The sequence below is a fragment of the Eimeria necatrix genome, genomic scaffold (genome assembly GCF_000499385.1).
Source record: "Eimeria necatrix Houghton genomic scaffold, Enh_scaff180, whole genome shotgun sequence".
NCBI lineage: Eukaryota > Apicomplexa > Conoidasida > Eucoccidiorida > Eimeriidae > Eimeria > Eimeria necatrix.
In genome coordinates, this window is record NW_013652462.1 from 23287 (window position 1) to 42454 (window position 19168).

A 19168-nucleotide genomic window follows, 5' to 3' on the forward strand; every position below is an offset into this window, starting at 1 on the left:
TATTAAAACGTATCAACACTCGTCAAATAACTTGCGACAAAATGTACGCGAGAAGGCCTCTCTGTCGATACAACACACACCCACACACGTCATGCAGTTGTGGTTGCCTAGATTACACATGCGACACTCTCCAAGGGTTTGGCGTCTATTCTATGTTTAGGTTGTAGATTACAAATTTCACCTCAGGTTATACAGTTTCGAATTTCAAGGTAAACCTTGAGGGCCTCCCAAACATTGCTTGGCTATATTCATAGAAAAAGTGATTTGCCAATATTGAGGCTAAGTACGCAACATTATAAACATGATCTACTACAAACATGGTCATAAATGTAGATGCAAATATACAATGAATATGAGCTACTACAATAGCAGCTACGAAGTACTGTACCCGTACAAAATGAAACACGGAATAGTGAGAAATGCAAGTTTAAAATAAACATCCACCTACAAATGCGAACATCAGTGCAAGCGCAAACTACTAGTGTAGAACACACGTTACAAGGTAGTCAGGGAAACGAGTGTGTGGCAAAATTCCGAAATACGCCTAACGATGATAGCACCGTATGTATCCATTGAAATTACAACATGCAGTAATAACACGTGTGCATTTGGACCAAGCAGGCAAATACGAATGGGCACGTCAATGCAAACGCAAAGTACGACTGCAAAATATATATTGTGCTTCGGCGGTAAGGCAAAACGTGCGCAGCACACATCGCGTCAGCGACGGAAAACAAAAAGAAGTAAAGACACGAGAGGGACAACACACAAAAAAGAACCCATGCCTATCTGTCCCTCGCGAATCTAAAAAGAAAGAAAGGGCAGACTGGAACACACGAATATAAAAAGAGAATATGCACAAGCACACGTAAAAAGTGGATGCAGTTAAAAAAGTAAGCATGGCATGAACACAAATCATGTGCTGCAAGCAAATGAAACAACAGTGCTCCAGAAGCGGCATAAATATAGCTGCACGGGAAACAAACAAAACAAATCTAATAAAAAGCAGTGGAGCTAAGATAAATCCAAAACGTCCAAGCGCAGACAGGCTTCAGCTCCTGCTTGCGTCGGTAGCAAAACTTCAGACAGAAGAGACAATTCAGCCTCAGCTTCTGCAAAAAGGCACCACAAACCCCAAGCCCTAAACCCTCATGTCTAAGCCACGAGTCCTAAATCCCACGTGAAATGGTAGGAGCTGAGGTGCACGCGTAGAACACACGTTGTTGACCCTGAACAGCAAACACTACACCCTGGCCTGCTGACCCTAAGCGCTGACCCTTAATATCAGCTTACTTTCAAGATCTGAGATAAGGGGAACGAGACACAAAATGAGGCAATTTTCCCTGTGAACCTTTTCCTTCTCCACTATCTCCAACGACGGTTCCCCCGGCTGCAACAGAAACAGTAGCAGCAAATGCAGCACGATGAAGCGCTTCTCGGCTGCTGTCGCAGCAACAACATTTCGAAAGAATGATGGGCACAATGACGATACTCAAGGTGCTAACTGGGCTGCCAATATTTAAAAGTAATAACCTGAGCCTAAGTGCCGTCTTCCGCTTTTAATATGTATCCATGCAATACATGTTCATTTGTATAACATATGTACGCATTTGTAGGTGTACGCAAATACTGTCGCGCAATACACAATAAACCCAGCAACTTTAGTACGAACTAATATGCGCAGAGGCAGCGTTCGCACCATTCGTAATTATGTATTCCTGTGACTGGCTCTTTTCTGTGTCTGGTTCTGCGTTTCGCAGCAAGAAACGCACAGAACACATACCCTTGGATCCGCTACATGGCGAATGCAGTCGAGTCCATCCGTTAATAACTGTTTCTTCGCCGCCCCTTGGTGCTGCTGTTGCTGCTGGTTTGGCTGCTGCTGCTGCAAGGTAGTGGAAAATTGGAAAGTCCGCGCGGGCTGCTGCGCTATCCATGCCTTGATGCGTTCGTATGCGGCCTGGCGAGCGCCAGATGAGGAGTGCAGGGCCCTCTGACCCCCCGCCGCAGCCTCTGAAGGGGGCCCTTGAGGGGCCCCCTGGGAAGATCTCTCAACAGACCCTACAGGAGACCCGTGATGGGACCCTTGGGGGGCCCCTGCAGGAGGGTAGACAAGGATGGTCAGCGGCTGCTGCGCTTGCAGCCCCAATAAAGCAGAGAGGAGGGAAATCTGCCAATGATTTGTTCTTTCCGTTGCTTCTGTTCCTTCTGCTGCTGCTGCTGTGTGTGTTACCTTCTTGAAGCTCTCCACGGGGGACTCCGAGGGAGCTGCAGGGGCCCCCGGAGTTTGGAATGGTAGTGCTGAGAAGGGAAACAGTTTCCGGGGCTGCTGTGCCTGCAGGTGGGAGATCGATGCAGCTAAGAAGAAAAACAATTATTGATGCCATTCCCACCCTACGTACTATCTTTGATACTATTTAAATACGAGAGATCTATGGGGGTCTGCAACTCTTACCTTTTTCTTCAGCTTGGGTATTAGCGCCTGAAGTTCACTTAGTTGTATTTGCACGCTTCGCCATTCGCAGTTGTGCAGTCCGCGAAACGAAGGAGGGAAAATAGACAACAAACCAAATAAGGAGCGGGTCCATGCGCTGTGGCAAACGCACATGACTTCTATGCTCACCTTGCTGTTGCAGCCACTGTTGCTGCTGCAGCAGCTGCCGTTGATGGCGCTGCCGTTGCTGGCTCTGCCGTTGCAGGTGTCGCCGTTGCTGGTGCAGGTGATGCTGGTATCTTTGAGATGAGCAGGAAACGGCTTGCTGCAGCGAGAGCAAGTGGGTTGGCCCTTCTTTCCTGCTGCTGTGCTGGCTGCTGCTACGGCCGCTGCTGCTGCTGTTCCTAGGTTTTGCAGGCGCTGCAGGAAGAGGATGCAACGCTCCTCCATGGCCTGGCGGCTCTCTCTAGGCATTGTGGGAGGCAACGGGTCGGCTGTGAAACATTTGCAGTAACAGCAGCAGCAGCAGCGGCAGCAGCAGCTGCTGGCGCGTAGAGAGCAATGCAAAGGCTAGTCCGTGAGTAGACATGAACAGACCAAAGAAAGTGACACAGATAAATAAAGATGAAAATAAACGTCACTAGCCGGTACACAAACAAAATACGAATAACAAATTATAACAGAAGACAAGCACAAAGACACAGGTACTCAGAGGATAGCAAACCCAAACAAATAGATGGAGCACCAGACGGAAAGAAGTACAAACAGAAAAAGAAATTCATATTCAAATGGGGAAATTAGAGATAAAATGGACAAATAAACGAAAAAGAGGCAAAGACACAACTGTATTAGCCGCTACTTCTGACCTTCTATCTTTGGCGAGAAGGAAATATTCTTGAAGAGTTGAGATGCCCACCGCGCTTGCGTCTTCAGTCTAAGCAGACACAATACCATAAAAGCATTGTTGCTGCTGCTGCTGCTGATGCAGCAGCAGCAACTGGTCCTACTGCTGTCGTTGCTGGCGCTGATGCTGCTGCGGCGGCGGGTTTTGCTGCTGCTGCTGCTGCTACTGCTGCCTCTGCTGCTGCTGTCGCCAATTCTAGAGAAGCTACTTCTGCAGCTAATGCTGCTACTCCTGCTGCATTGCCTACGGATGCCTCCCGTCGCAGCAATGGTTTCCTCCTGCCCACTCCCTTGTCTCCTCTAAAGCAGTCACTGGAATGTCCAATGGTTCTGCTGCTCCTGCTGCTGTTGCTGCTGCCGGCGCACTCGTGCCTGCTGCTTCTGCTCCTAACGCGGCCTCTCCTGAAACTGCTGCTGTGTCTGTTGTTGCTGCTGGCGGAGTGGCCAAAGCCGCTTTAAGGGTCTCGTAAGCAGTGCGAATGGTTCGCCTAAGTGAGCTCGTGTAGACAGCAGCAGGAGGGCAGCAGCAGCAGTACCCTTGCCGCTGCTGCTGCTGCTGCTGCAGAGCCAGCAGCAACTGCTCCGGCATTCGGAGTCCTGCTGCTCGAGCCTGCAGAAAACCTGCTGCTGACAGGTCAGCATCGAAATGCTGCGGCTGAGAATATACCCAGTCGCAGCTCTGCCCAGGTGGCCTGAAGCAGCAGCAGCAGCAGCAGCAGCAGCAATAGCAGTAGCAGTAGCAGCAGCAACCTGTCGTAGCTGCAGCAAGCACATGAAAGAAGCTTGCTGCTGTTTCAGAATATTAAGAGGAGTCTTCTGGCTATAGAAGAATTGCCCAATGAGCGTTTAAGGGTTTGGGCTTTGCAAGCTGAAGTTTAGTTTACCTGTCGCGCGCTCCCACATTGTGAGTGCCCTCTGCAGCAGAATCAGCAGCAGCAACAGCAGCAGCAGTTGTTGTTGCAGCTGACGCCTGTTGCGGCAGCACCGGGACTCACGTGCAACAGCAGCGACACAGAGTGCAGTACTAGCAGCAGCAAAACAACAGCAGCAGCAGCAATAGAAGCGCAGCTAATAGCGACAACAGCAGCAGTTATAGAGCTGGTGGGACCTACCTGCATGACGCAGAAAATGGATATTGATGCAAATATCCCCGTGAGGCGCAGTGGAGGAGCTGTCGCAGCTGCTGTGCTTAGCTATTGCTGCTTCCAATTCTGCTGCTGTTGCTGCTTCCTCGGAAGGAGTGTTGATAGTTGCGTCCTCAACAGACGACCCTGCAGCGGAAACTGCAACGGCAGCTGCTGCTGCTGCCGCTGCTGCTGCCATTGCTACAGGGCAGAGGGCGACCATTTGCGCGTAGCTGCTGGCGATGCTGCTCAGTGTTGCTTGCACCCTTACGCTCCTTCTGCTCCTGGTACTTCTGCTTCGTGAGCGCTTGCCCCGTACTGGCTGCTGCTGCTGTCTATGCTTCTGCTGGTGGCGGCCAATGCTGGCGTTACTGCCGACCTTGCTATTACATTTACTGGCTATCCTTGTGCTTCCGTTGTTGCCATTCGTGCTGTTGCTACAGTTGCGGATGTTACTGCTGTTCCTGCAGCTGCTGCCGTTGCTCAGGGCCCAAGGCGATTCGACCGTGAGGTACCGAATGACGCCAGCAGGTCTTCATAAACTATTTTCTAAGAGCACAAGAAGGGAACTAATAAAACGATAAAAAACGAAAGTAGCTTAAATAAATAAAACGAGACAATGCGGCTGCTCTAAAGTAGTATTTGACGCCATGGGGCCTTCAGCATGGCAACACCAGCAGCAGTAGGAACAGCCACAGCAACTCTACGCGAGCAACGTAGAGATAAGCCGTAGTATTTGCCCCTGTATTATTTCCAGTATCAGCTTATAGTGCAGAATAACTCATTACAGCTGTTGCTGTTCCTGCAGCGATCAGAGCTGCTTCTGCTGCTGCTGATGTCGAGACACGCACGCCCATAGCTGATCTCTGTCTTTTATTGGAGGGCCTGAATCCTCCCTTACCGATTCTCTTGTTGAGCTTCTTATTTAGAAACTAGAGCAGGCCCGAAACATACGACCCGGTCCCTTATATTGATCCTAAATGCTCACCCTTACCTCGCTCTTGTCTCTGGAGTTCGTGCACTCGCAATAGATCTGTGGCTGTTGCTATACATGTTTTTTAACTGTTCCTCAGGTCACCTCTTCTGCTCTGTTTGAGCTGCTCCAGCCAGTATCGTTCAAGTTGATCCAGCACAATTACTCGTGAAGGTGCATTTGCGGTATGTTTCATGAAAGTTCTCTTTCGTGGTACACGCGTTAGTCTACAGAGAGGCTGCTGCTCCGCCCCACGTGCTCCCACGGTTAACACGGTTCAGCGTAGTGTCTATACAAAGTATCATTAGGCTTCAGGGTCTGCACTGGGGGTGCAGAGCAACAGCAAGGGGAAACTGACGAACCCTCATTTGGTCTCTCCAACGGTAGAGGCATTCGAGGTTTCTTCTGGCAACAAATCTGAAGTGCTGCTCAGATGTTGCAGCTGACGAAGCCTCTATAATGTAGATTCTTGCCATCCGTGCTAAATTGTAAGCCTTGCACTAGGTCTGTGGATCCCAAGTAAAGGGAAGCGTATTATCTCAACCCCGTCCACGTTGCCACGAAAGCATCGGCCAATATATCGTCTAGTTCTGGTGAATTTTGGTCCAGCGTCCGGGGACAGGGTTTGGCCCGTGACGCCTCTAAAGAGATAATACGCAGTTGTCTTAATGCCGCCCATGTACCCTTAACGCTGTTGCTGTGTCGCCTGGGTACAGGGAAGCTAGATCCCCAGCTACAGTACAGTTAGACCTCCGGGTACAGAAAGGCTTAATTGTACGCAATAGATTCTTGAGCACCAGCTCTGCAAACTTTCCAGCCTCTGACTGTTGTTCTTAATCCTGTGCAGCAATTCGGGCGCCTTTAATGCTAAAACCTTGTAGGCAGTGCTTAGCACAAAAAGCTTTCCGTGGAAGCTGACAAATTCCAAGTTACTAAAAGCAACGCTGAATTCCCAGCGGCTGCAGCTGCCACAGTAGCAGCCGCAGCAAGGCAATCAGTAAATACGGTCAAAGGTAGAGACACAGGGACAAAAAGGCATACAGGGCTGGGAAACAGCGACAGATGAACAGAAACACGAGGCATTTGTGTGAAAACACGGGAAGGAACAGTAACGAAGAGACCGAATGGCAGACAGGCCCTTACAGGGATAAACAAACGAGCGAACGAAACAGCAAAGGCAAAGAAAAGAGGAAAAATGTACTGGCTCGCATTACTCATTTGCCGATTTCGGGGGGGGTGCAGAGCGCAACGACAGAAGGAATAACAGAAAAAAGGGCAGCGGTAGTTGAAAAGCACAAGCAAGAAGAAAGGATGAACTGAAAAGAGAACGAACCAAAGAGGAGCTGTTCCCTCGTTCTCCCTTGCTCAGAGAGCTGTTCCTCTTTCGAAGTTTTGCTTGATCTCTCTTGTGTCGAAGCTCCTCTCCAACTTGTTGTTGAATATTCTGTTTCTCTCATTGATGTAACTAACATCTGCGTCTTCGTTGAACATACGACGCCGCGAGAACATACCGCGCCGGCTTTTTGCAGCGGCGACAGACGCAGCAAGACGCTCCAGAGCAGCAGCAGAAGGCTGCACACAGAGGCAGGAGTTAACTTTATCTGTGCCTGGTTGGGCTTCGGGTGTGGACAGAAAGGCGCAGAAGTAGAATCTTAATTTATAATTTTGCCTCTTCCTCATTATTCACTCGTCCTTCGCTGTGTTCACTCTTGGACTACACTGCCTGGAAGGTGTAGCCAGCACGCGCTAGCGTGGAGCATGCAAAGTGCAAATTTACACTTCAGCAAAGACTCACGCATGTTCACGTAAATTTACACGCATATATACATTTTCGGGTATATATAAATATATTTTCGAGTATGCATTCTTTATTTTACGCCGCGATCCATCTCTGCAAGCATGATTAAGTGCAAGTAACCGCAAATGTTCCATAAGCGCACGATCACGCCATGTCTCTAAATCACAAAGAAACAGGAGAAATCAAGCACCAAAGCGGAGCAAGTGTAAAAATAAAACACGCAAGTGCAAGACAAGACCAACCTTGTGATTCGGGTGAGATAACACTAAGTTCGGATCCCAAAAGGCATCCCCGAGAGACTCTTGCTGCTGCCTGTACTCGTCAGCTCGCAGCGGCACCTCAGAAAGTCTAAAGAAGCAGAAACAGCAACGGACACAGAAGCATTAAAGCAATAATACCATCAGCACTGTAGTGCTTGCAAAATGCAGCATTCATACGAACAGAAACAGCAATCCCACAGACAGCAGAATTATCACTTCTGAGCACCCTGCAAGAGCAAAAGTGGCGCCAAGCATAGCAGCAGAAGAATAATAAGCAGCTACAGCAGCAACGCAGGAAAAAGCAAAGCCGGCAGCAGCAGGGAACCATTCATAAGCATCAGTTCCAGCGGTTGTGTAGGCGCAATCAGCAGAGGGACAGCTTTAAGGCGTCAACATCATCTGTTTTGCTAGCATCAGCATCACAACAGCGTTATCGTTGGTGCCATCCCTATCAACACCATCACCTGCAGCAGCAGGTCCGCCGGCAGCAGCTCTGCCAACAGAAGCAGGACAACAGCGGCAGCAGCATCATTACCTCTTTTTGTGTGCTCTATAAAGCGCGTCTTCATTAAATACATTCCACCCGAAGTTACTCTTTCCCTTCTTCTTCTGCATCCTTTGGGCATCTTCAGAAAACGCCAACGGCTCATCCAGGACATTGCGACGACCGCCCTTCCCTTTGCGGCGCCCGGGTGCCCCAGTCTCTTCATCGTCACTCGATGCTGCTGCTGCAACTGCTGCACTTGTTGCTGCAGAGGTGGCTCCCGTTACAGCAGACCCTGAAGACTCTGCCGTTGTTGCGGATTTGGCTCCTTCTGCCGCTGTTGCAGCCTCGGTTTCCTCCTTATACAGCCGATACATTGGGGCTTGCTGCAGGCGCTTGTACGCCTGACGAGCTTCTGCGGCTGCTGCTGCTGCTGCTGCTGCTGGAGTCTCCCACTGGCGTTTCTCCTCTATTACCTAGGGAGCAGTCAACGCATGGAGGCACAGACACTACGAGGCCGCTGCGGCTTTTTCTGCTACATGCACACAGCAGCAACAGCAGAAGCTGCAGGAGTTGGTGCTGCTGCCGCTGTCGCATGCATTTGACGGTGTATCTCTCTTTCCTACCTCTTTAGTGTTCATCGCTCGACCCTGATTAAGCTGCAGCCGGAGAGATAGTAGCCTTTGCTTCCTTGCTAAGATCAACGCGCGCGCTGCTGACGTGCCACCGCTTTCACCATCTGCTGCTGCAGCTGCAGTGGTGTCTTCGTCTGTTTGCGAGCCTGCTTCCTCATCGAGCTGCAGCAGCAGCTTGCCGAGCGGGTCAACGGCAGCAGCTTCTGTTGCTTCTGTTTTCTGCCGCTGTTTCGTTTCTTCTTCCTCTTCGCTGTTGCTGCTGTCTCCCTCGTAGAGTGCAGCCGCTCGCTCTTCTGCTAGTACTGCTTCTGGCTGCAACTGTTGCAGCAGTGGCACCCCTGCTAGCACTTTTTCCATGGCCTGCTGAGCAGCATATGTGCTGCTTTCCAGGAACCGTTGCCTCTTCCTCTCTTGCCTCCGTCGTTTGTCTCTTCTTGACGGCGCCTCCGTCTCACTGTCAGTGCTGCTGCTGACTGACTCCTCGTCACTCCCTAAACGCCACAAGCGCCACACGTGCAAACAGGCACATGAGCAATAAGTAGATAAGCAAACAAAGTATCAGACACTTGTAGGGTGCCTGCTGCATGATGCGCCAGCAGCCGCAGCAACAGCACAGCACCGAAGGCGGTGAAAGAAACAGCAGATGCAGCAGCGCCCGAAGGGACAGTATCATCAGATACAGCAGCTTGCCAGTGCCTCTGCACTCTGCCGCGCTGCAGAACTAGGTTATGCTGCAGCTCCAGAACAGCTGCAGTATCCACTCCGCCGACGGCAGCACCAGCAATCTCAACAGCAGCAGCAGCTTGCCTTTAAGTTTCCTGGAGTCTTCTGCTTGCTTTTTAAGTTCCCGTTCGTGTTTCTTCATCAGTGTGTCCAGTTGCGTTCGGACAGCAGACATGGAGGCATTTCGGAGAGTAGCAGCAGACGCCAACTGTCCGCAAGCTGGGCAAAACGGGTATACCAGAAACAGCAAGAAAGACTAACAAATCCATAGTGACACAAATGAAAGCAGATTCGGAGATAGCAGAAAAGAAGTATCAAATTACAGACCAATACATTGGAGACGATAGAGGGAGGCACTGACACATAGGCCCTATTCGCAATTCTTCGGACTAGCTGCTCCACTTGACTACTCAACTAACCATAGTGGGAAACTGTAAACTGCACATTCTGAGTGGCTATGCAGCTGCTATTCAGTACAGCTCTGTGTCTAGAAGCTAGCCCATCACAATAACTCGGTGTTTCCAACTGGATCCCATTCTTTACAACAAGTAAACTAACTCCATTGTCATTTTTACCTGTAATGACAATATCAACTCGTGGTACTTGTGAATTGGAGTGCACAGGTACGAGCTGCATGGCACGCAGCACTTGTATCCCGTCCACTAGCTGTCCGATCACTTGATGTTTGCCATCGAACTGCGGGGCCTTTTTAAGAGTTATGAAAAACTGAGACGTGTTGGTGTGGCGGCCGTTGTTGGCCATGCTCAAACAGCCTAGAAACAGACAAACAGGAATTTATAAAACAATTGTAAGTGCATATTTATCGTGTCACACTTATCGTATTACGTGTACACATTTATGAATAAATGATGCACGTAAACGCATATTTCTACTTGTGCATCCGTGCACATACTTGCTCGCGTGCGCACATAAAGTGATGTGCCAATCAAACTACACACATGCCGCCGTTTTACAGCCCCATGTAAATGTCGTGTATGTAGACGTTATGCGCATACAGCTACTTTACATACACATAGAGCATTAGGTTGCACACAAAACAAACATAAACATGCAAGCACCTGTGCATGTTCGTATATATACGCGTACACAGACATACATACTGTCGGCGTGAGTCCAGATGAATATGCAGACAAGAACACACACAAGCTAGCATTCAGACAGGTAAGCCAAGTAGGCATTTACTTACATAAATCCAAACAGAGATATACGTACACTCCACGGACAGAGAAATCTACATGTTTACGGACACCTATACACCTCACCAGCATGCGCATGCCTCCGTTGGAAGCTCTCGTCGTTAAAAGGCCCCCCCCATATGCTCTCGCCTGAAGTGCCGTCATTGGTGATGAAGTCGCCACTCTGCAGCAGAACGCCAGAAACGGACCGAAAGAAGCGGCAGCCCCGGTAGCACAGGGGCTTGCCTGAGGCCTTGCTCACGCCGTACTCCCCTGAATCCAGCAGGCGAAAACAGAAATGAATTCAAAAGGCATTTTGTGTACTGATTTGGTAAACTTCGCATCGTACATACATGAGGCCAGTACTGACTTGGTAAACTTGGCGTACATACATCAGGCGAGTTGCTACAAGGCCAGGCGTGGAGCGGGCGAACACAAATAGAGAGGGAAGAGAGGGGCGCTAATTTTGCATGGGGTGCTATATAATAGATACAAAAGAGCAGAAACAGTAGTTTCTAGTGCTGAAGGGCAGTAACACGTGAGAAAGTACCGACGGGGAAACTCACAAAAAAGCGATCACATAGAGACAAAAAAGCCGCTAATAAAACAAGAACGTCAGCCACACGTGGAGGTAGAGGCAAAAGTGAAAAACAACCAGTGCAATACAGCCACTTGCGTAATAGCGCCTCAAACAACCCAACCAGCTTGAAACTGTCGCAAAAGAAAAGCAAACAGACGAAGAAAAAATGCAAAAGAAAATGCTCTTATATACGCGTGTTAGTACATGCGTTTCTACATGCGCGCATGCAAATATAGGAGGATACTTAGAAATGCGCATGCATGCAAGGATGAGTACCTGTAGCTAGGCCTCTGAAGTTCTCCGCCGCTTTTGGAGTCACATCAGAGAACAATTTGAACACGAGACGGCCCGCAGGCTGCGTGCCGATCGATATGTCTAAATACACCAAGGGGCCGGAGCGAGACATTGTCACCAATGCTGCTGCTCCTGCTGCTCTTGCTTGTAATGCAGCTGCTGCTGCTGATTGTTAGCGTTGCTACTGTCTGAATCGCCTTTGCTGCTCCTGCTGAATACTAGGATGGTGCTACTGCTGCCGGGGCTGTGGCACTGGATGAGGTTGTTCCTGTTGAGCGGCGAGCAGCAGCAGCAGCTGCTGCTGCTGCTGCTTGTGAGCGCCTGCGGCTCGAGGATGCGTTGTTGCTGCTGCAGCAGCAGCTAATGCTGCTGCAAATTGAGCCTTGCTGCCGTTGTAGTGGCCGTATCCTATCTACTATTTATAATATCAATGGCAGTGCAATCAACCCTGCAGCAGCTGCGGCTGATAGGATGGCAGTTGCCGCTGCGGCAGGCAGAAAATGCACGAGCATACGCCGCGTCTGCTCAAAGTCCTGATATGTGTTCTGCTGCCTCGGCTGCTGCTGCTTCCGTTGCCACTATTGCATCGGGTGATGAAGTTGGTTTGCTGCCTGCGGCGACTTCCCTCTTTTCCCGTTTTTTTGCCGCAGCGGCAAGTCAATGGAGAATTCCAATGATAATTTAGGAGAGATGAAGAATATCATGGCTACTCTAGTGCTGTGGCCTCTGTTGACGCAGCTGCTGCTGGGGCCCCCTTGGCCCGCATGCGGCGGCTGCGGATCAGATTCTGTTATTCTTGCCGCTGTTGCTGCTGCGCCTCAACACCGATATAATTAAGCATTTCATTTGATTTTGACTTTGGCTCAAGGATCAGTCGGCCCGCGGACGAATCCCTAGATCCCACGGGGGCCCCTCAAGGGTTTGCACTCGCGGGGTTAGGGCTACTGTAGTGATCATGCTGTTACCTGCAGCAGTGAGACCAGCAACGTATACTTCAGCAGCTGCTGCTGCAAGTGCTACTGCTGCTGCGCGCCGGCTGATGGCTCGCATGCAGTGGAATGTGCTAACCAGAGAGCACAGTAGCCGCAGCACCAGCTGCGACAGCAAAAGGAACTGTTGCTGTTCGAGCAGCGGATGGGACGTCCATACGGTGCACCCCTCAATATCCTCACGCAGCAGTGTCACTGATAGTGACCACGCAAGCAGCGCCGCTGCACTGCAAAAGATAAGGCAGTTCAGCACAAAGAGTGACGGCAAAAGCAGCAGCAGCAGCAGTAGCACAATAGGGAGGAGATCCTGGAGTCATATAGGGCGCAGCAGCAGCCGCAGCCGTTGGGTGGCACGAGTGGACAAATTGATTCGGGAGGGGCACCAGAAGGCAGAGTCACTTGCGGCTGCCTCAGATGAAGGGCTTGCTGCTGCCGGCCCTGCTGCAGCAGCTGCTGTTTCTTTCGCTGCTGCTGCTGCAGCGGAACTTGAGGGTGGCAGAACCATACCTAAGGACTGCGTGCATCCGGAACTCAAGCAAATCACTCCAGCATGGAATAGCAGGCGGTGAGCTCTTACTGCTGCTCTTGCTGCTACTGTGTTGAGTGGCGCTGCTAATGAACCTGCTGCTGCTGCTGCTGCCGCCGCCGCTTTCTGTGCAGCTTTCTTAGTGGGCCGAGGAACATGAATGCATGCAGTGTATTTCCATATGTCCGTGTCTGCGTGTCGCTCTGCTTGTTTTCTCTCACTTCGTCATGTATTATCTCTTTTTCGTCGAATTATGTTTTACAGCAATTGGTGAGGATTGTGGTTTTGCCTCAAGCTTGCAATACTCCTTGTCTTCGCGAGGTAGCCTTTTTTCGTGTTTTTTTTTCCTGTTTTTATCTGCTTCTTTTGTCTCTCCTATAGTTGCAGTGTTCCGTAGACGGGCCTCGCTGTGCTTCATTTTTTTCAGTCTTTCGTGCAGTATACTTCAGATGTCTTGACTCGCGGGGTGACTGGGCTAGCTTTGTTTGTAACAGCTCGTTTCGTCGCTCTCATATTTACTGTTCATCTAGTACTGGAGCCTCATCAAGCATCTGCTCATCTCCTGTCTGCCCCACCTCTCTTCTGGAGTCTTCCATATGTCTTTCTTTATGCCTTTTCTTGCTTTATTACTACAGCGTCGTGGCACTTCCTGTGGGCAAGGTATGTTATCGCGCCATGTTTTTATCCTGTGTACTTCCACTTCCCTGCTTGTTCTTCTTCATTTTCTTTCTCGTATTCTCTCGAGTTCGTTTCTCTGTTGTATGATTTTAACCGCCAGCGCATTTTGTCGTCTCTTCCCAAATGGATTACAAGTGGGAAGCAGTGTGTGTGCCGTAGCCACATTCCTACTTGTGACTCGCATCTGTGTCGTTTGCATCCTTCCGCCTCCCCAGCCTTTGAGTGCTCGGACCTTCATCTCCTGCTTCTGCTGTATGTTTTTTTCTGTTTTTTGTCTCTGCTTTATTCAACAGCTGCGGTGTTTTGGCGTACAAGGTGGGAATGATGTCTCTTTGGGATAGCTGGGGTGAGCGCCATGCAGTGACCGTTTGCCAGATCGACCGCTGCATTGTGCTGCAGCAGAAGACACTCAGCAGCCACGGCTATGAGGCCTGCGTGCTTGGACTAGGTAATGATACTGTTGCTGCTGTTGCCGGTGGTCTTGCTGGTGCTGCTGCTGGTAGTTTGTTAGTTGTTGAGGTGCTTAGCCCTCACGGCGTTTGTTATTGTGTTTGCTTGTGTGTGTTTGTTGTTTTGTATGCTTTTGAATTTGTCTATTACTGGGTTTCCTTCCGTATTGACTCTTTTTTGATTGAATGCTCGTGTTATGAACTTTTTGCATCTCCTCTCGTGTCTTCCTTGCTTATGTTTTTTTCTGTTAGGCGCAGCCGTTAGTTTATTTAGGCATCTCATCACTTTTGAGATTCTCTTTTACTTCGATTGCCTTGTGTTTTGCCTTGATAGGCTACCGATCACCCCTCAGGACATCTCGGCCCAATCTATGTCGTTTTGTTTCTCTTGGGGTCGAGCCCAAAGCAGTCACTGCTGAATTTAAGGTGAGCGGAAGTCAACAAGAAGGAAGCATTAATACCCAGAAGTTAACTGACAAGTGAAAACGCAAGTGAATTAGTACAGAGGCACATGAACAACGCCAAACATTGGGGAATGACGGCTTACCGCCTAAAAAGCAAACAGTTGAATGTTGTGCATATGCGCCTGTGTGCTGTACAGCTTTTTGTGAATGTTTTGTATCTGCCGAGGGTTTCGGTAGTTTGAGCAGTGTATTGCAGGTCTGTGTCTGTGTCTGCCTCTGCCCTCCTCGTTTTAGGTATCCTCGGACTGTCTCCTCCCTCCGGGTGTGGAATTGAGTGCAATGCACTTTGTGCCTGGGCAGTGGTGTTTTGTCTCGGGCTGGAGCACTGCGAAGGGATTCCAGGGCCCAGTCAAGCGATGGGGATTTAAAGGTTGGCCGCTGCTACTGCTAATAGCTTGTTGGGTGTTGCTGCTGTCGCCTGTGCTACTTTGTGGCTGTTATGCAAATACCACTGCTGGTGATGGCATTCTTTTTTTGCTGCGCTGTTCACCACAAGCTTTTTTTGCTCTCATGTTGATGTTGCAGGGCAAAACGCAAGTCACGGCACTGAGAGCAAGGCGCATCGTTCTCATGGCAGTATTGGCCAAAGCAAAACGGTTAATGTCGTTTGGAAGTTCAAGAAGATGGCAGGACATGTGGGACCCGACCCACGCGTTGTGAATTGTCAAGTGCTCAGGATACAAAACGACAGAAATCTGATTTTTCTCAAGGGTGAGCTAGACAAGAAGTAATGTTCCACTGGATGCACAGGTGTAGAGCGATACTCAAGGTGGAGATAGAGGCATAGGAAGGAAGAGAAATGAGGGAAAGAGACAGCCGCGGAGGCAGTAGGTACAGTAGACACAGACAGAGAAAAATAGTGATCTAGAGGAAGCGGCAAACGAAAGAAGCAATAAGACGGGGAAGAAAACGACAGCGACACTAGAGGCAATCGTAAAAGCATTAGACATGCGAAACTGGTTAGAAACAGGTAAGGCACGAAGAGCAACCGAAGGCGGTCCATAAGTTTGGAATTCTCTTGTTCTACGTCATCACACCACGCTTTTCCTGCCTTGTTCTGTTTGTTTTTATGTCAGTTTCATTACTGTCACTCATCCGCTCGCTACTTCTGTTGTAATTTTCCATTAGGTTCTGCTGCTGTTGCTGCTTTGGCAGGTTGTGTCCCTGGTGGAGTAGGTTCGGTTTTGAAAATTAGCGATGCGCGTGGTAAGACACATCACCAAAGGAACCGCCACGTGCCCCTACCCTACCCTACGTTTGTCCCTGTGGAGGGTAAAGTTTACCCCTTAGTGCTTAATAGGGTCGACAAGAAGCAAGACCCGTTCGCTTATCCGGAAATACCCATTTACGACAAAGACGAAGCGTGAGGGCATCCAACAGCGACAATCTACTAGCATACTAGTAGCCGCAGCGAGCTGGCATACGCTGCGTCTTCGTTTTCTGCTGAGGATCTCAGCAAGAGACTTCGTGTTTATCTGTAAGACCAATGCGAGCAACTATTCTGCTACAGATGTCACTATTGCGCCGCAGATGCGGTAGGTTCCAGGTGTATGCATGCAAATGTGCACATGCGCACATGTACGAATGTAGTCATCAATATCTTGTGCTTCTCCATGCCTGCATGCACATGAGCGTGCGTTCTCGAGTGCATGTGTAGGGCAGAACATGTTTGTGTGCTTGCATCTGTGCACTGAGAGCATGGAAGCGAAGGTGCACGCACTCACGTGTTCTATCCCGTGTTCTTGCCTTGGTGTTGTGCTGTTCTTCCTCGTTGTCTCGCTGTCACTTATTCTATCAAGTCTGCGTCCTTGGAATGAAGTAATGGCAGGCTAGCGAGATGCAGCGCACCACTTCCACTGCAGATATGAAGGAGCTGTGTTTCCTAGAATTCATGAGCAAGAGCCATCTCCGCTGGGGAAATAAAAAGGGCTCTGCTCGCATGCTCTGCGCCTCATGCAGGGTCAACTGTTACTTCACTACAGTGCGAAGTGACCAATGCACCAGAAATCTCAGAAAATATGTAGCTAGTCAGCACACCAGACTCAATCTGGTTTACAACAGTTAACAAGGAGAGGCTTTGCTCACATAAATCGCATGTCCAAATGTACACTTAGCAGCGTCTGCAGCAGGTGCTGCGACTTGCACTCTCCTTTGGAGCACATCTCACCCTGAGAAAAACCATTACGAAGCGACTTTTCTGCTATAGTAGCCACAGAAACTTCCGACATGAGTGCAGTTGCTGCTGCGCCCTGCCGTGACAGCAACAACAGCAGCTGCTGTTTCTGTCAGTGCAGGAGACCAGAGAACGGCAGCTACTGCGGCCTTGTTTCCTGGGCCACTGCGCCTGTGCGGCGCCAGCAGGCTATCTATGTCATGTGGGCTGCTGCTTCATTGCAGCGTCTGTTGATGGGCGATACGGACGTGGCTACGCAGCTGCCGCAAAGGCAGCGCTGTATGTGGCAAGCGTACGGCTTGGCCAGGACGGTTTGGGAAACAGTACACCGCCCACAGGGGCAGCAGCAGCCAGATATAGCAGTGGCGGCAGGCACCCCACACATCTGAGGTGGTACTTGGTGCCGCGTAGTAGCACAACACTGCCGAACACACACGCCGCCACCGGCACCAACAATAGGAGTCCCGCAGCAACGGCCTGAGCAAGTGCCGCAGGCAGAACCGCAGCCACGGTCTATTTGCTTTGTATGGGTTAACTCGTCCGTGGTACAGCAGACAACTGTTGTTTCGTTTGGGTCCTTTACTGTATACAAGTACAGGCTGTCGCCCCCTTGTATATCGTAGTCAGCCAATGCATTTGTAGCTGTCAAAGTAAAGCCGTTAAAAACCAATCGCATGTGCTCCATCTTAGTTAAAGCCAGGCGCTCTAGGCGAGCTTTCAATTCCGACACGCTGTACTCAAACGGGTCGACATCAAAAGCCCAGGTGCAGGCTGCACACAAAACGGCAACAGCAACGAGAGTAAAAGCAGCAACAGCAACAGCAGCAAGAGAAAACAATTACTGCAAGCACCTCATGATAAGAGAAGGACTACCCGCGAGCTTCAACATATCGGAAAGCCTGCAGCCTACACATACATGGCACCTAGACGCCGCCACTGCTGCTCCGCTGCTGCTATTTTTCCTGGTCAATAACCTGTTGCTCACCAATCTTGCCCTTGTTGCTGCCTGGTATTGGAGCCACTCGATGAACGAAGATGGCGAGATTCTTGAAGTGCGTCGGGTTTCGTGTCTCCAGCCGGACCTCAGGATATACTGCAGCAAGCAGGCCCCACATGAATCCTTAAAACGTTGTCCACCCTCGCTTTTGCGGAAGCATTTGCTGCTGCTTGTTTCACCGCAGCTCTTGCTAACGGCTACCGCTGCATTAACCTCATGCGGGTGCTCCTACTGCGGAGAGTGCCGCTCTGCACTGTCGTCGAGCTGCTGCTCCCCCAACTATTACTGTCTACTACACTGATATTTTCGTCTATGCTGTTGCCTGATGTATCACCATCAAACTCAAATGTTTCATTGGGTTTGTTGCGAAGTCTGTTCAAGAGAGCATCGGCAACGTAAGGGTGAACGACACCACAGAGCTTCTTATCCTTTAAGGCATCTTCCAGGGCCTGAGCAATGCAGATACAGAGGCCTATGCTCTGCGCTTTGTGGCCTAGTGGTTCATGCACATAGGGACGAAGGTGTAAAGGCAGTGGAATCTGAGAATTAAGGACAAGGCACTACGCTTAGGAACAAAGAAAAGACAGACAAACAAATGAAGAATGACTGTGCAGAAAAAGGAATAGAGATGTGATGATACCGAAGAAAGAAAAGAAAGAGAAAAGTTAGAGGCAGCATCATGAAGCAATAAAAATCAGGGTCGGACGCCTTCGTGTTTGCAGCAGCTGCACATTTGCTGCATCAGCTGCACAGCGGCTATACTTTGCTCAGGAACTGTTTGGAAAGACTTGCCTGAATGGACCTGATGTAGTTTTGCCTGAGGTGTAGCTTCACCTCTAAGTGCGCGTCTCGAGAGAGCCCGAGGTCCTCTGCCACGCCGTCAACGATGTCGTCAATGGTGCGGCCGTCCGCAGGCTCCTCCTCACGCAGTTGAAAATCTGACATATTCGCTGTCGCTCCTTGTGGCCCGGTGATAGCTGTCGAAGCTGCTCAGAAGCCTGCTGCTGATGCTGTTGCGACTGAACAATTCCACTGTTGTTGGCGCTGCCGAGGGGCAGTCTGTTGTTTGTGTTGGTGGTTTCGCCGGTGTTGCACCGTCGCCTTCTAGTGGAAGTTCCTAAACTTCAGCTAGTTCAGCTGTTTGTGTTGAAGCTGGCACTGTGGTGCAGCCTGTCCTTGTCACTGCAGCTAGTTCTGCTGCATGTGTTGGCGCTACTAATTGTGCAGCAGCCCGTCGATGTCACTGCTACTATTGTTGCGGTGCAGACTGCCGTCGAATAGCAGGGCTTCCAGCATTGAACGGACTCGCGTAGTCCCCGTTTCTTCCTATTGAGCTCTTTATTGAGGCTTAAGGAAGGGGGAGGCATTCAAAATTAGCTGCAGGAACTCCCTACGCTGAAGCAATCAATGCATCTGCGGCCACTATGGATGCGCCAATCGCTGCAACTGCGCGCCAACACGAAGGCGGACTCTATGTAGATGTGGTTG

The 19168-nt window shown here is 50.0% G+C and overlaps 4 protein-coding genes across 4 annotated transcripts; 1 reads left to right on the forward strand and 3 right to left on the reverse strand.

Moving 5' to 3' along the window:
• Positions 1-1014: 1014 nt before the first annotated feature.
• Positions 1015-4684, reverse strand: ENH_00023020 (hypothetical protein, conserved; the record flags this gene model as incomplete). The annotated part of the gene is made up of 8 exons (XM_013579640.1): positions 1015-1112; positions 1294-1390; positions 1784-2335; positions 2456-2928; positions 3301-3368; positions 3586-4029; positions 4222-4252; positions 4450-4684. The coding sequence occupies 8 exons, from the start codon at positions 4682-4684 to the stop codon at positions 1015-1017; spliced, it is 1998 nt and encodes a 665-aa protein (XP_013435094.1).
• A 2115-nt stretch (positions 4685-6799) lies between these two features.
• Positions 6800-11516, reverse strand: ENH_00023030 (peptidyl-prolyl cis-trans isomerase, cyclophylin protein, putative; the record flags this gene model as incomplete). The annotated part of the gene is made up of 8 exons (XM_013579641.1): positions 6800-7006; positions 7475-7580; positions 8028-8452; positions 8603-9102; positions 9419-9553; positions 9910-10107; positions 10618-10803; positions 11387-11516. 8 exons carry the CDS (start codon positions 11514-11516, stop codon positions 6800-6802), a joined length of 1887 nt encoding a protein of 628 aa, XP_013435095.1.
• Positions 11517-12359: 843 nt separating this feature from the next.
• Positions 12360-15877, forward strand: ENH_00023040 (ribosomal protein L3p, putative; the record flags this gene model as incomplete). The annotated part of the gene is made up of 6 exons (XM_013579642.1): positions 12360-12958; positions 13891-14045; positions 14381-14472; positions 14745-14880; positions 15036-15221; positions 15666-15877. 6 exons carry the CDS (start codon positions 12360-12362, stop codon positions 15875-15877), a joined length of 1380 nt encoding a protein of 459 aa, XP_013435096.1.
• A 1058-nt stretch (positions 15878-16935) lies between these two features.
• ENH_00023050 (hypothetical protein, conserved) lies at positions 16936-18625 on the reverse strand (the record flags this gene model as incomplete). Its single annotated transcript, XM_013579643.1, has 5 exons — positions 16936-17160; positions 17243-17454; positions 17669-17776; positions 18015-18129; positions 18515-18625. The coding sequence occupies 5 exons, from the start codon at positions 18623-18625 to the stop codon at positions 16936-16938; spliced, it is 771 nt and encodes a 256-aa protein (XP_013435097.1).
• Positions 18626-19168: the final 543 nt, after the last annotated feature.